The sequence below is a fragment of the Canis lupus genome, chromosome 6, assembly GCF_011100685.1.
Source record: "Canis lupus familiaris isolate Mischka breed German Shepherd chromosome 6, alternate assembly UU_Cfam_GSD_1.0, whole genome shotgun sequence".
NCBI lineage: Eukaryota > Metazoa > Chordata > Mammalia > Carnivora > Canidae > Canis > Canis lupus.
The window spans coordinates 42960531-42977261 of NC_049227.1; the positions used below are offsets into that span (position 1 = coordinate 42960531).

At 47.9% G+C, this 16731-nt stretch overlaps 1 protein-coding gene across 4 annotated transcripts in view; it reads left to right on the forward strand.

The window, feature by feature from the left end:
• SORT1 (sortilin 1) overlaps nt 1–16388 on the forward strand; it is a 67164-nt gene extending 50776 nt beyond the window's left edge. For all 4 annotated transcript variants that reach the window (XM_038541081.1, XM_038541083.1, XM_038541082.1 and 1 more), the window contains 9 exons: nt 1139–1241; nt 1568–1736; nt 2299–2489; nt 5062–5251; nt 8737–8853; nt 9446–9554; nt 11031–11137; nt 11424–11547; nt 11764–16388. In XM_038541081.1, the coding sequence (XP_038397009.1) occupies nt 1139–1241; nt 1568–1736; nt 2299–2489; nt 5062–5251; nt 8737–8853; nt 9446–9554; nt 11031–11137; nt 11424–11547; nt 11764–11778 (1125 nt within the window). In that variant the 3' untranslated portion in view covers nt 11779–16388. The remainder of the gene's footprint in view (nt 1–1138; nt 1242–1567; nt 1737–2298; nt 2490–5061; nt 5252–8736; nt 8854–9445; nt 9555–11030; nt 11138–11423; nt 11548–11763) is intronic.
• The last annotated feature ends 343 nt before the right edge of the window (nt 16389–16731 follow it).

A 16731-nucleotide genomic window follows, 5' to 3' on the forward strand; every position in this document is an offset into this window, starting at 1 on the left:
TATACAAATGGCCAATAAGCACATGAAAAGATGCTTCATGGGCAGCCCCGGTGGCTCAGCGGTTTAGCGCTGCCTTCAGTCCAGGTCGTGATCCTGGAGACCCAGGATCCAGTCCCATGTCAGGCTCCCTGCGTGAAGCCGGCTTCTCCCTCTCTCTGCCTATGTCTCTGCCTCTGTGTGTGTGTGTGTCTCTCATGAATAAATAAAATCTTTTTTTTAAAAAAAGATGCTTTACATCACTAATTATTAAAGAAGTACAAATCAAAGCCACAGGGAGTGATCATCTCACACACACAAGAAAGGCTACTATCAAAAACAAAACAACCTGTGTTACTAAGGATGTGGAGAAATTAGAAACCTTGTGCACTGTTGGTGGGTATGAAAAATAGTGCAGTCGCTATGGAAAATGGTATAGTGGTTCCTCAAAAAATTAAACGTAGAACTACCATATCCAGCAATCCTACTTCTGGGTATATATCCAAAAGATTGAGAGCAGGGTCTCAAAGAGCTATTCGTGTGTCCATGTTCATAGCAGCATTGTTCACAATAGCTAAAAGGTAGAAACAAGCCAAGTGTCCATTGACATATGGATAGATAAGCAAAGTATGATTGATATATATATATATATATATATATGCAACGGAATAATATTCTATCTTAAAAAGGCAGGAAGTTCTGACACTTGTTACAACACGGATGAACCCTAAGGACATAACACTAAGTGAAATAAGCCTGTTGTAAAACAAATATGGTTCCACTTCTATAAGGTACCTAGAATAGTCAAATTCATAGAAACAGAAAGTAGAATGGTGGTTCTCATTCTGGGAGGTCTGGAGGTCTGGGGGGATCTGGGAATTATTGGTTAATGGGGAGTTTTAGTTTTGCAAGATGAAAAAGCTCTGGAGATGGTTGGTGGTGATGGTGGTACAATATTGTAAATGTACTTAATCCTAGTGAACTGTACACTTAAACATGCATGGTCAAGATGGTAAACTTTATGGTATGTGTATTTTATCACAGTTTTTTTAAGGGGTATCCCACTGAAGTCTGGATTAAGTTCAAAACTGCCATAGAAGGCTCTGAGATGAGTAAAAAATAGCACTTTGATTTTAATCTAAGCTTTGGTTTCTTTTCACAGTGCAGCCTTCATATTCATGCTTCCTACAGCATCTCCCAGAAGCTAAATGTTCCGATGGCCCCACTCTCAGAGCCTAAGGCCGTCGGCATAGTCATTGCCCACGGTAAGCAGCTCTCCCCTCATCTCCCTGGGAACTATCAGCTGAGCACACTGAGACTCAGTCCCAGCCTTGAATCCTATAACAAAACCACCATATGTGACTTTTATCATTCTTCGTAGAATTTCTTGCACAATAATGTTACTTTGGGTTTTTCCTAGAGAGAGAAACGTGACTTCTCCCTTTCCCAAATTTTGTGGCCCTTTTTTTCTGTTACAAGAAGCACGATGGGAAATTATCAGAGAAAATTCATCGAAAATTATTCTCTCTGCAGTAAATCCCCTGTGTTTCGTTGCTGATCTTGGCTGATGAGATGGTGTATTGTGTTGCAGGTAGTGTAGGGGATGCCATCTCAGTGATGATCCCGGATGTGTACATCTCAGATGATGGGGGTTACTCCTGGGCGAAGATGCTGGAAGGACCCCACTATTACACCATCTTGGATTCCGGAGGCATCATTGTGGCCATTGAGCACAGCAGCCATCCTATCAATGTGATTAAGTATGCATGAGCTCCACTCCACCCACACTATCTGCATAGGGGGCAACTGTGGGGTGTTTTTTGGTTGTGGGGGTCAGAGTAGGCTGATTACTGACCCTGATTCAAATGGTGCATCCTGTGCAACTGTAGGGAACGTTCTTGAAGGGAATGCAACCCTTCAGTGGCTTTGCTTTTTCCTCTGACTTCTTCTAGCTAACACTTTGTCACTTTTTAAAAATATCCTTCTTTTTCTCCATGAGAATCTTACAGGAGTGTTTAAGCATTTGGGGTGGAAGATGACTCCTTAAGTATAAGTTATATAAAATAATTCCTGTTTTGTTTATTTATAAGCCCATTCTTCCCTATGAAAGAATTTTTATAAAGGCATTTTCCTCTGTACTCTTTGAATCCTTTTTATCTACCTTGTTAACTGTAGGCATTAAAAATTAACATAATTGTCAGTAAGACATAACCTAAAATATGAAGGGTTTTCTCTGGTTTGGGATCAAACAGCCAGAGTGGTTTCCTGGTACTCCAGAACATGTTGATGTCTGTCCCAACTGTTCTCTAATTGTGGTTTCAGGTTCTCCACGGATGAGGGTCAGTGTTGGCAGACCTATATGTTCACCAGGGAGCCCATCTACTTTACCGGCCTAGCTTCAGAACCTGGAGCTCGGTCCATGAATATCAGCATTTGGGGTTTCACAGAATCTTTCCTGACTCGCCAGTGGGTCTCCTACACCATTGATTTTAAAGATGTCCTTGAAAGGAACTGTGAGTATCTCCCTTGGCATTTTCTACCAGAAGCTTAGAAGCCCATTTTCCTAAATAACCAATTCAGTTTCATTTCTTTGAGCTGGAATAAGAAAATGAATAGGGGGATCCCTGGGTGGCGCAGCGGTTTAGCGCCTGCCTTTGGCCCAGGGCACGATCCTGGAGACCCGGGATCGAATCCCACGTCGGGCTTCCGGTGCATGGAGCCTGCTTCTCCCTCTGCCTATGTCTCTGCCTCTCTCTCTCTCTCTCTCTCTGTGTGTGTGTGACTATCATAAATAAAAAAAAAATTTAAAAAAAAAAAAAAAAAAAAGAAAATGAATAGGGAAAAGGGTTGAAGGATGTCCCATGTAGGTAACCAGGCAATGGAATGGTATCAGAAATGCAGCTTCCCTCTTTGGACTAGCACTGTCCAAGAGAAATAAAACAAGGATCACATGTGCCATTTAAATTATTCTGTTGGCTGCACTATAGGAGCAAAAGAAGTGAAATCCACTTTAGTAATAATACAATCATCTAACATATCCAAAATATTATCATTTCAACATGTAAGGAGTATTAAGAATTATCAATGAGGGATCCCTGGGTGGCGCAGCGGTTTGGCGCCTGCCTTTGGCCCAGGGCGCGATCCTGGAGACCCGGGATCGAATCCCACGTCGGGCTCCCAGTGCATGGAGCCTGCTTCTCCCTCTGCCTGTGTCTCTGCCTCTCTCTCTCTCTCTCTCTCTCTCTCTGTGACTATCATAAATAAATAAGAATTAAAAAATAAAATCTTTAAAAAAAAAAAAGAATTATCAATGAAATGTTTTGTATTTTCTATTTCTTTTTTTTTTAAGATTTTATTTATTTATTCATGAGAGACACAGAAAGAGAGGCAGAGACACAAGCAGAGGGGGAAGCAGGCTCCATGCAGGGAGCCCAATGTTGGGACTTGATCCCAGGACTCTGGGACCACGCCCTGAGCCAAAGGCAGACCCTCAACCGCTGAGCCACCCAGGTGTCCATTTCTCTTCTAAAGCTTCAAAATCCAGTGTAAATTTGCCACTTAGCCTTATCGTAAATCTCAATTCAGACTGGCCATAAGTGGCGAAGGCTGTCATGTAGGAGAGCCTGGCTTCGCACTGGTAGAGTTCTGTAACATTCTATAGGACTTCCTTCTGCTTGTAAGGATGGTGCATGCTTGTGTTTATCTTAAATTACTTCATGACATTTCAGGGATTTTCACCCTTGATTGCAACAGAACTGTAGAGAGAAAGCTTTAGAGGGAAGTCTATTGCAAAGAGCATCTGACTGTGTCCCTTATTAAACATTGAATGAAAAAAATAAAAACATTGAAGTGGGCAAGTTTTCATGCAAAGAGTTTTGGCTTGAATATCCGTCACCAGTGAGGCTCTAGAATGGCTACTGGGCAAACACGAAGCCCTACACTGACCATTTCAGAGTTCTGTGACTTCAGGCTGGAAGGCATGTTCAAGGGACAGGAAATGACTTCAGAAAAGGAGGTAAAATGTTCGTCGCAAGCTGTTGCTAAAGAATCACAAGCCAACCCAGGCCCCAGTACCCAAGATGCTGACATGCTACTGAAAGATATGGAGGATAAAAGAGAAAACTGGAGAAAAGGCCCCCACCCTGTGAACTCTGGGGTGTTATAATAAAAGACTTAAGGTTTTCAGGTCACTTTGGTTGAGTCCTGGTCTCGTTATTAGATTGTATGCTGGCTCTGTTTCCTCAGAATGTTAGTTCAGTGACCCCTGGAGGAAGCAGGAGCACTCGTTTGGACCTTACTTTTCTACAGGTGTTTAAATATGATTTAATATTCGAGAGTCATTATTATCCAGATTCATGAAATAGGCTGTAAAGGAGCCAGCTTACGAGTTTTCCTTCGTAAGGCAGCTCTACAGTTATCCCTAAAGTTTAACGCCATTAAAAGATTTGGTAAGCACCTGCTTCTTAAAAGGCTCTGTGCTGGTCTTCATATCCCAAAGGATAAAAACCTAATGCACAGTCTTCAGGCCATAGCCTTTGAGTCATTTTTCCAGTATGATAAGACTCACGAAACCAGATTGACTGTCACTGATTGGAAAGCCAGTTGACTAGAGTTAAAGGTCTAGAAAGACCTTGTCTCCTTCTACTTGAGGCAAGCTAACCTAACGGTGAGATTGAACCCCTGCTTTGGCTGGCTCTTATCTTGTCCTAAAAGGGAACACCTGGCCACTTACTAGTGGCAGCTCTGCTGACCAAGAGCACAGGTGTACCAGACGTAGAGACAGCAGCCTCTCCACCTCAAAGGGAGCTTTGAGGTCCCCCATCCAGCTGCCCACTTTGAAACAAATAGGGTTTTTCCTAATATCCAGATGGACGGTGAGACATGAAGAGTCCTCTCCTGACATGAGTGATGCCAACTGCTAGCAGGCTTCAAGTCCTGCAACTTTCATCTGCAGTTCCAAAATGAGGCAGTAGGATGAGTCAGACACCCCCATTTCCCATCCGTGTTCTCCTCCCCGCCTGCAACCGCCTCTCGCATGTGGGTGTGGGGCCAGGCGGTCACCTGAACAGCCTGTGTTCTCTCTAGGTGAGGAGAAGGACTATACCATATGGCTGGCTCACTCCGCAGACCCCGGGGATTATGGAGATGGCTGCATCTTGGGTTACAAGGAACAGTATCTGCGGCTCCGCAAGTCGTCCGTCTGCCAGAACGGCCGGGACTATGTTGTGACCAAGCAGCCGTCCGTCTGTCCCTGCTCCCTGGAGGACTTCCTCTGGTATTGGCCCCCCTCACATCCCTGTTAGCCCCTTTGCTGGGCGGGAGGGGGCAAAAGGCAGTTGTCTTCGGGGGCTGTAAAGGATTTCAATCCTTCCTTCCCCGAGTGTGGCGAGCTGCTGCTGCTGCTGCTGCTGCTTATTGAGGAGCTGGAGGCACAGAGAAGGGATCCACAGTTACAGTCCTCAGACAGGTGATCTGTCACACCAGACAGCAAGGGAGAGAGGTGTATAAGGAGAAAGAGAACTCAAACCCAGAGAGGAACCGACAGTGTGGAAACCACCGGGAAGGGCAGTGCAGCAGCTGGGGGGAGGTTGGGCCTCCTGTGCTCACTAAATACCGACCGCCCGAGTGCAGCAGGTAGGGCGCTAGGTTTTGGATTGTCTGCACGCCTGAAGGCAAAGAGTGCTTCTGTCCTGAGACAGGAGGGGGCATCGGGGTGGTGATGTCCAGATGTCCCATCAGGGTCTAGAGGCCATCGTGGTGGACTCCCTCGAGTTCAGGACCACCAGGTACAGGGCTAGTGACAAGGCCAGCGTGGAGTTAGCTGATTATCTAAGGGTGAGACAGGCCCCAGCTAGCCAAGCAGGGTAGCTTAGCACAAATGAGAGGGGCTGCATGCCGTCACAGCCAGTAACCTCATGGAACTCGTTTCTTGCAGAACATACTGGCAGGAAGGTAAGGTGAATCCTAAAGGATCTGGAAAGAGTGCAGGCAGATAGCAGTCGTGTCCTCCCGCATAGACATTTCTCTAGAACTGCGGGTGAGGGGAATGGGGGATGGAGCGAACCCCCGGTCTGACTGCTGTGGTCCTGCCTGTGTGGCTCACGTCTGTATGTGGAGCAGGCCAGGGGTGACCTGCTGTCCTTCCACAAGGAGTGGGATCCCTCAGATCACTGCGGTGTCCCTCTGGGGCTAGAGCTTGCTGACACTGATGCTCCAGCGGGCTGTCTTCATCACACAGACCAGGCTCTTAATTACCTGGCCTTCCCCTGCTTTCCAGACATGCTGTGCTCCGTCAAAGCTCCACACTGTTGTTTACGCAGCTTCCTCCACCCGTGAAGTCTTCCCATGCTCCCTGCGTGACCCCCAGGCTTGAGGAGGTCCTACTTGGCCTTTAATACATAGCGCCCTTCTTCTCCTCACGTGGGCTCCTGCAGGATGCCTGCTGCTAGGTTTTGGTTATTGTGCATGGATTGGTTCCACCGGTAAACTCCCGACTCCTTGAGGGCACATTAGATTTGATCATCTTGGAGTACACGCAGCCCCTGACGTCTACTGAGCACGGACCCGGTAGCCAACCCCATCCTGAGCAATTTACATTTAACCTCAGCAGCCTCTGAGATAGGGCCTGCTGCCATTTCCATCTCACCAAGAAAGAAGATTCAGAGAGGTCCCTACTAACTTGCAGCCCACACAGTGGCCCAGCCAGGAAGCAGAAGAGCTGGACTGTGCTCCTGACAGCCCCACTCCAGAGCCTGCACGCTTCCCTCCCATGCTTGAGAAATGTGTACTTTGTGAGCAGGAAGGACATTTTCCCTGACATGTGCGATTGGATACCTAAACTTTTTGCCAGAATTTTCCCCACTGTCAGAGGTCTGGTGTCTTGGCATCGCTTGTTCTCTTCTTACCCCGTTCCCTAAACATTTGTCAGAAACACCTTGAAGTACAAGCGCAGCATCAGTGCATTGCCTAAACGTCCATTGCATCCTTGCTGTGCTCAGGGTAGCACAAAGTGACAGTAAGTTTGTTGTTGATTGTCCTGGTCAGATGCACAGAATTATGCGGTGAAACAGTGCCTCGGGGATTTAGCGAAGGGAAAGGCCATTCCATCTAGAGCTGAAAGGCGGTGTGTCAAAGAAGGCTTTGTTGGGCAGCCCGGGTGGCTTGGCGGTTTAGCGCCGCCTTCAGCCCAGGGTGTGATCCTGGAGACCCAGGATCTAGTCCCGCGTCGGGCTCCCTGCGTGGAGCCTGCTTCTCCCTCTGCCTGTGTCTCTGCCACACACACCCCCTCTCTCTCATGAATAGATAAATTTAAAAATCTAAAAAAAAAAAGGCTTTGTTGAGGAGGTAGCATTTGAGCTAGGCCCTGGCAAGCGGTAAGACTTGTCCTTGCACATCTGGGAAGAAACAAGTCCTTAAAGCCAGTGGACTGGTACAAGAGTAGATACCACCAGCATGCTCAGGAAGAGTGTGCTGGGAGATCGGCCATGAGGGGAAGTCCCCATGGCCACGATAAAGAAGCGAGTAGGGGGCAAATAGGGGATGCCCAGGCTGAATTTTCAGCTTAGATAATGGAAGGAAGGTAGCACCGTGGCAAACACAGAGAAGTGATGGGAGAGGCTGGCTTGAGAGAGAACACATGATGCGTTTTGGATGTTTTCATTTATTTGGGGTTCTGATTTAGGTGGTGATGTCCAGCAGGTACTGAGAATGGAGGCTCAGAGCTCTAGAGAGGTGAGACCTACAAGTTTTAGTTGCAACAAATAATTATGCTCAGACACAGGCTAAGAGAATGACTTGCCGACGCTGGAAAGTGTGTGCATTTCCAGGTTAGAAGATGGAAACCGAGAGAAACAGGCAAGCACAGCTGGCCAGGGGCTGGGGCAGGCAGTGTGTTAGGTGCCACAGCACAGGCCAGACCAGAGGGCCCCCCAGGGTTGCAGGCCTAGTGAGTCCTGGGGGCCTTAGAAGTTTACCCCCAAAGTTGTAGAGGGTGCTAAAGCCAACATGCACAGAATGCAAAGTAAGAGTATAACAGAAAAAATCTAAAATATTATTTTAAGAAGAGAGAGAAGGAAGAGGAAACACATAGGCTAAGGAGAAGCCCCCAGCTGCACGGGCCTGGTGGTCCCTCTACACCCTCAGGGAAGCTAGGTCCCGGGACAGGAGGAAGGACGGACCAAGGATGCTCACATAAGGCGTCAGCCTCTGAGAGGGGGCAGTGTGTGAGTTCTTAGGGGAAAGGGCAGATGGGAAGTGCGGTGGAGAGATAGGGTAGGATGGAGGGCAGGACAGGGCATTCACACTGGAGACAGAGGGACAGAAATGAGGCAGGCAGAATCTGACCTACACCCTAGGGCACCCTGCCAGAGAACACAGTAACGAGTGATCAGGAGGGAAATAAAAAGATCACTAAGCGGCGTGGGTTTAGATCTGTCGCTGATGCGACAGTTTTTTGGTGTCGTGAGTCCCTGGCCTGTGCAGTTGGCCCCTGCCTGGAGCCAGTGCTGTCTGTGTGTGAGGGGGGGGGAGGCAGTTCCCGAGGCCCAAGCTCACCAGGCCTGCCCGTAAGCTGCCCGTGGCCCCCCAGTTTGGTCTTCTCCATGCCTGTTTCCCTAAGTACACCTTCTCTACAGATGACACTGAACTGCTTCCAAAGACTGGAATATTAATCTTCCACTGCTCCACACAAAACCTTCAGTACTAGTCACTTGACTGTCTTCCAGCAACTCTGAAAGATACTTTATTTGTTGACTCTTACAGTGATTTTGGCTACTTCCGTCCAGAAAATGACTCCAAGTGTGTGGAACAGCCAGAACTAAAGGGCCACGACCTGGAGTTTTGTCTGTACGGCAGAGAGGAGCACCTGACAACAAATGGGTGAGGCAGCTCTCCTCCAAAATCAGGGCAGACACGTCCTCAGCAGGCAGAGCGAGACCCCAGATCTCCACACAAACAGTGTTCGGAGCACGCTAGCCAAATACTGTCTGATGGAACATTCTGCGGTGCTGGGAAGGCCCTCTGATCTGCTGTGTCCGACATGGTAGCCACTAACCCTGTGTAGCAACTGAGGCACTGAGTTAATTTTAATTAGTTTAAATGTAAGTTGCCGCTGTACTAGGCAGGGCTGCTCTGGAGCAGACACAGTACCTCCCTCCCCTGCTAAACACTTCCCTTCCCCGTTTTATACCACATGTTAATGTGCTTTCCTTGGGTCACGGTTCTTTGGCCCCATCTCTTCAGGCAGAAAGGTAGGCATGCCCCTGCAGCAAGGCTGGGGATGCCTGGTCTTTTCAAGGCCTGAAACTACACAATATCCCCCAAACACTCCTGTGGCTCTCCCCTCAGGCCTAAAGGTGGTGTAAGCTTGAGAAGCTCTTCTGCAGCTTTTCATATCCTGTTTCCAGGAACGAGGCAAGAATCCAGGAATACATCCTAATGGTCTGATAACAAATGGTCTCTGCCTTTTCAGGTACCGAAAAATTCCAGGAGACAGATGCCAAGGTGGCGTGAATCCAGTTCGAGAAGTAAAAGACTTGAAAAAGAAATGCACAAGCAACTTTTTGAGTCCTGAAAAGCAGGTACATTAAAGTAGATCTGGTTTAAAGTAGATCTGCCTGGAACAAAGCAACAGCATTAAGAATTTTATTACTGAATACAGAGTGGTCAGACCACTTCCAGCAGGCCTCACTTTGCACAGGAAACCATTAGGATGGCGGATGGGTCACCCATGCAATGATAAACTCATCTACTAATGGGGGAATGAAAGTGGAACTCCATAAAGTTGAGCTGAGTCTTGGAAGCATTGGGTTGAGGACATTTCTGAGGCTAACAGTCATTGAGGAAAAAGGATTGAAGTCTGGCTATAAAGTGCTGGAGCCTTGCACATGTGAAAGAGAGGAGCCCTGGGCCATACATAGATCAGGTGGTCTCAGTGCCGAGTACGCTGAGTGCGTTCAGAGTGGACAACTGAACCATGATAGTAAGGAGTTTTTGATGTAGAAGCAAGTTATGGGTCTGATTACAGATCTGTAGGACTGAGCTGTCTGGCTGCGATGTGGGAAACGGTAAAGAGGAAACCTCTTGTTAAAGAAGCTCTGGACCAGCAGTGTGATTGGGGTAGTCAGCTGTGGGCCCCAGTTTCCTAATCCACAAAATGAGAGGTGGCCAATCTACAGTCACCTTCTTTCTGGCCTTCTAAGGATGAGGGCCTGACACGGGTGGAATTAGGAAGGTTGTGGGAGAAAAAAAAAAAAAAAAAAAAAGGAAGGTTGTGGGAGAGAAATGTGGCGGGGGGCGGTGTACTTGTCGGGGGGCAGGTTCCTCCTCTGCACCCCCACCCTGCACTCCTGGCGACTGTTCCCAGAGTATATGTGCCTGTGATTGCACAGGACTCCCTCCCACAGGGACACAAATTGTCCCAGAATCCGCAGCTCCACCTCCTCTTGGGTACACTGAAAACACGCTCCATGTCTCCCACCAGAAGCAGGTAGGTCTCGTCATAAATTTAAAAAAAAAAAAAAAATAGGTAGGTCACACGGTCACACTCTGACAATGATATGAAAAGGCTCATTTGTAAAAACATACCAAAAATTAAGTACAAACAAAAGTCTTAATGTCAGATGATGTCCTGCCTGATATGGCATCGGCACAGCTTCTTCCCGGGTGCCGGCCCTGTTCTAGATTCATTCAGCCCACTGTTCTCAGAGTCGTCCTTTCCCGCCATGCCCTTAAGTGCTCCACGACTCCTACACTGCTAGCGGGCAACAGCCACAATGGCTCTTTGACGCAGGTCGCTGCCAAGGCCCCCAGGGTAACCGGGACATTGAAGGCCGTACCGTTCAGGCCGCGCCGAGGCAGCCAGAGTTCTGCTCCCCCTCTGTGAGTGGTGTACTCTTCCAGTGGCATGGAGACGGACCGCCGGGGGGGCGCTGGGAAAGCACGAAGTGCCTAAAGATTGTAGATCGCTCACAGAGAAACAAAGGGGAAGGAACAGCCCCTTTGAATGCAGTCCTAGAATATGCACACCTGAAATTGTTGTGTTTTAATTTGTCCAGAATTCCAAGTCAAATTCTGTCCCAATCATCTTGGCCACCGTGGGATTGATGCTAGTCACAGTCGTAGCTGGGGTGCTCATCGTGAAGAAGTACGTCTGCGGGGGAAGGTAAGGAGCATGGATATCAGTCAGAGGTACTGAATTCAAACCACAGAGTCAGCCAGGGCCGTGTGGTTGAGTCTGCGCCTGGCGAAAACTGACTCATTGAGGTGATGTTCCTGAAGTGTCAGGCCCAGATCTTCTCAGAGCTTCTATTTGCCTTATGCCGACTATGGGCTGTGCTCCCTGTGTGTGTGACTCGTGCTGTAAGTGGATAAAACTCTGAAGGCCACAGCCCTGTAGGCAGTGCATCCCTCCTCACCGCGTGAGGGCTCACAGAGGTCTCCACCCACAGGTTTCTGGTGCATCGATACTCTGTGCTGCAACAGCACGCAGAGGCCAACGGCGTGGATGGTGTGGACGCCCTGGACACGGCCTCCCACACTCATAAGAGTGGTTATCATGACGACTCAGACGAGGTGAGACCATTTCTTCTCGAGGGGTGGTCCAGAAGTACAAAAAAGAATGTTTCTTTTCCTGTTCATGACCAAGATCCAATTGAGGCAAAAGAGGGTATATGCCAGACGCAGCAACTTGATGACTGTAAGAGCTGGCCAGCCCAGAAACTAGGTCATAACTTTCAAAATAGGAATGTTTTAGGGTGTAAATAATATGGTCTCTGTTTTTCTTCTCAGGACCTCCTGGAATAGCTCCTCAGAGGAGCTGGGCCCGAGCACGGATGATGGAACCGCAGTACCTCTCACACTCCCTGTGGCTCCGACTTGGGGGAATAAATTTCCCATTGCGAGAGACCCAGCTCTGTTTCTGCTGCTTCCACCAAAGCCAAAAGGACCTGCGCTAAAGAAATGCAGCCGGGGGAGGGGGGGGGAACCCTAGGGGGGACCCTAAGCACTCATGATTGGCTCTGAGAAAGGGGGGGAAACTTTAAATTCTTGAACTTTTTGTTTCAAGTTCTGTCTTTTTGCAAAGTGTGGGTTCTTTTGGTTTTGTTTTTGTTTTGTAAGGGAAATGAAATGGGATTGGAAGGGACCGTTTCACTAACCCCCCTCTTGCATGTTTTGCATGGCGCCTGCCTCAGGGCACCTGCCAACCCCAGCATCAACTCTCACAAAGCACTCGGTGCTGTCCCTGGGCTCTGCTGGTGACCCGAAGCAGCTGCTGAGAGGGACTCGGGGGCTGCAATGACTGGCACAGCCTGGCGGCCTTTCCCTGGCCGGGGACAGCCCTGTCCTGAGAACGCCGCACACCGGCTCCTCACACACACCCGGCCTTTGCTTGCTTGCTTTTTTTGGGGACCATAGACTGCAGTGGTGTTTCTTCCCCCCTGTTTAATTAGGCAATACCCTCGTTAATTGCCCTTTGGCAACTGACTTAACCATGTGCTTCCAAAACACTAAATCAGGAAAACTGAAAGGGCAATATTTTTAACTTGGGGCAGGAAGTAGAGAGCAGCAGGGAATCGACTAGATTTAACACCTATTAAAGGACAAATTCTTGATTCTTCCAAGATCTCTCCAGCCGTGCTTCGTGTTTGTGCCAGTGGACTTGCTCAAGGATAGGCTTAGGGTCTGCCCCGGATGTCTGCCCAGGCCGAGTCGTCTCTCTGCTGGAGCCGAGGGAGGGTGCCTGGTGTGTCCCCTGAGGACTGAGCATCACAGTCTCCCATGTCCTCTGCCGCCCATTGGCACGGTGGTGAATCCTTAGGATGGCCACTTACTTGCTTGCTTCCTCTTAGATTGCCATTGTACACGGAGCCAGAACTAGACGTGTTTTCAGATTTGTAGGCTATTTTTTTAAAAATCAGGATTTTTATTACCAGGCTCTCCTCCTCACCCCTTTCCCCAGCTTTGCCAAGTAATTTGTGGGCATGAAACTTGTGGCTAAATCAACTGAAGACACACTTGCAGCACAGGTGATGTTTTAGGTGATGCATTCAGTTCATATTTTAAATTTCAGGAAGTTTTCCATTTGACATTTTTTCAAATCAAGTTAATAGTAGAATGTAGCGAGGTGGATTTTTGGTGGCTACATAGTACTGGAAACACTGCACTAAGTAGTTTTAATACAGCTTGACCATTTGCTATCCAGGAATATAGTATGGTACATTCTTGGTCTTGGTGTCCCTACTGTGCTGGCCACAGCTTCTCCCAGTAATTATGATTGGGACGTTCTTTGGTAACTGCCATTTTGCTGCTAGTTCATTTTATGGTGATAAAGTCACGAAAAAGTAAACGTGCCAAATCAACTTTTGTCAGAATGTGTGAGCAGATGGCTATGTTCTGTCCTCCCCAGAATGGATTAACAGCAGCAGGGAAAGTGGGAGAGGGGGTGGATGGAGAAGGTTAGAGACTTCGAAGCTGCAGCAGAATTAAATGAGTCAGAGAGCTTCAAGCTAGGGCGGTTTTGTGAAGAGAATTCATATTTGTTCGAGCCAGAGAGCACTGGTCTTTTAGGAAAAGCTCTTTCATTTTGCATAGTTTTTAAATTTGAAAAAAATTCCAAAGATAGACCAGCTCACAAATGATAAAGCATCGGTCTTTGTCCCGGTCACCCTCACCTGCCCAAAGTGAATCTGATGCCCAGAAAAGTCCCACTCCTGCTGCACACCTTCTCCACTGCAGCACACACCCGCTGGGGTAGATATGCCGGTATTTGGTAATTCTCTGATTCGTTTTAGGACGTAGGAAAGCTAATCTTCTCTAACCAAATAAGGTTAGAACTCTGTGCTTATAATAGTATCTGGGATTTCTTTAGAACTTAGCAATTTTCAGAGTACTTTCGCTTGGCATCATGTCATTGGAAGCTTACAACATTCTCAATGAGATTTCCTCCTTGAAGTCAGGGGCTTGTCATTCCCATTTTTCAGGAGACAGAGCTGAGATACAAAAGGAGTCCATCGTCCAGGGTCCCTGTGTGTATCGTGAGCCATGTTGGTTGGTCGTCTTCAGAGCTCTCGACCGTTTTTAGGTGTGCAGGTGTTGCCTACCTGGAGCAAGCCGGGCTCCTTTCTGATGGATGACTTGCTGTTCTCTAGGAGAGGGGTCAGTGGCATCTCTGCCAGAGCCAGTATGTGGCGCTTTTTTGCCACGGTGGTAAACAGAAAATTTTATTCTCCTGTTTTTCATGCCAAAAAACAAAAGTTAGTGGTCATTTTGAATATGTGTTTAGAATCTGTCCCTCACCTAGTCGTGGGAGTAGGCTCTCCCTTAATGAGCCACCCTTCTCCCATATTGTTTTTTTTTTTTTTTTCCTCATCCCTGGTTGGCTGGCTAGTGAGCCCCGTCATTTGGAGGACTGCTGATAAGCCTGGCTGACCCCCTTCATTGGCTAGTTAGCTTCCCATCTCAGCCTGCTCACCCACAAATGGATGCCCTCAGCCAGAAAGTCTAACAGCTAAAATCCATGGTAGCTTCGAAGAGAAAACAATTTCTAATTTGTTCTACTGATGTTAGGTTAGGAGCATTATCTTTGAAACTAAAGCGTAGCTTGTCCTTGTATAAAATCCCAGGTTTGATAGTAGCAGAAGAGATTATTTCTGGAGGTTTCAGCAATAGAAATTGAGCACTGCAAGATACGTTGGACATAGCAAACTGTCTAAAGTGGTCTGAGCTTTTAAATCCAGGTGGAGAACTCACCATCCCTCACCTGTGACTGGCATCTTGGACCTAAGGGGGCTTTTGGTGTTTATTGAGTCCAGAGACCAGGGGTGCATGCACCTAGGCTGGTAGTTGAATGGGGACACAATTTAGGAGAGAAATATCCAGAGTGTTCTGGCAGCTTCTAAGCTGGGCTCAGGAGATTGAATAGATTAGCTATAACTGAAATCTAGAACTTGCCATCTGCCTCTGAAAAGGCTTTCAGGTGCGTAACCCTAGTCCTAGGTTTGCCTCTGGGCCTCTCCGTGTCCACGCTGCCCTTTCATCCCTGACACATTAGTAGCAAGCTAGCCACCTGCAGCCCCTGCACTGGCTCTCTAAACTGTAGCTGGTTCCCCCAAGGCCTTGGTCACAGTACCAGGATACAGAGAGGAGTGCAGGCTGGCTGCACCCACCCCGGGGTGGCAAGGCCGGCCAGCGCTCTGTATTCTAGGCCAGTCCTCCTAGTAGAGAGGTCCTCTTTCCCTTCAGCAGAGCTCTCTAAAGAACCCTGCCTCCATATGCAGTGGTTTGGAGCTCTTCCACTCATCATTGGTACATCCTCCTCACCCCATATGAAGCCTGGATACTTGGCACTGCTAAAATAAGGAATTCAGCTTTTCAGCGTCGCTACTACCTGGCCTCAAGCAGGGAGATAAACATGGACTTAAATGTCCTTTGAACAAAACCAAAGTGTAAGATGAGCCGCATGAGGGAGTGCTTGGGAGGGCCAGACCTTCGGCACTGGCCCCGGGCAGGTGCCAGACTTTCTGTTGCACCTGCCACTCGTGTGCCCAGCAGCCCTGGGAGCATCGTCCTGCCCGAGGAGAGCCAGGCCTTGCCCTCGTGGAGGCTGACATAGCAGGAGCATGTTGATTCCTCCGTTATGTTGCATTATAACAATAAGAATCAGAACATTAATTTGAAACTGTCTAGAGCAACTTGCTGTGTGCATTTTTTCACACCAGTACATTCTTAAGCATCCTTGTTTATATAGAATAACAGAAACTAATCTGTACCTTTATATATATATGTACATATATACATGTATAAACTGTATAGTGTACATGGTAACGATCTATTGATACGTCCCACACCGTCACGCGGTTCTCAGCCTCCGCATGCCCTCACTTTGCGGTCGGGTAACTTGAATGTGCCCTGACGATTCTGCTCACCTCCGTGTTTGGACGTTTAGGGAAGGAGGGTTTTGGTCGTACCCTCCTTATCCTCACGCACAGAAATGCTCAGGGTCCCCATGTGCCTGCTGTTCACCCCTCTCTTGCGTCTCATTCCCTTTCTGAGCATGTGGCCCTTCCCGGTCCTGTAACCTCTCTGCCCCCTCCCCAGGCTGGGGGCAGCTGCCTTCCTCCTAACGTGTAAAGCAGTATTAACATCATTACTGCATGTGCGCTAAAAACCCAAGTCTTCTGTTCCTTGGGACAGAACGTTGCATGTGGGGTGGATGATCAAGTTTCTGTGACCCATGTCAGTTACACAGCAAAGCCAGACCCCATAGCAAAATCCCACAAAATGGAAATCAAACTTAAATTTCTTTATTAGCATTGTGTAAATAAATCTGGATGTGTTTAACTTTGTACTGGTAATTTTCTGTATATTTGCAATATTTGGGTTAGAAATAAAACAGACTGGACTTTGTTACCTGACCTACCAAAGTGCCTAAGCTAGTTTGTTAACATGACAGGTCTCCCAGTTTTCTAGCTTCAGAAATCAAACTCCAGCAACCAGAGAATAAGCCTGTCAAAGGGCCAGGACTGCCATGGTAGCCTGGGAGGGATTAGGTAAGTTATTGGGGAAAACTTAGGTGGTTCTTGTTCTTTTCGGCCCCGAGAGGTCTAGCTCTCACGGGTGTTTTAGGACCAGCTTTCCTGCTCTTACCCCACACACCATCTCAGGCTGTGACTGCTACCCACCTCCTCTGGACATGACAGCATAGACTGAGTGTTGCGAATTAGCTGTTCCTTCTGGCAACTTTGACAAACGACAGTA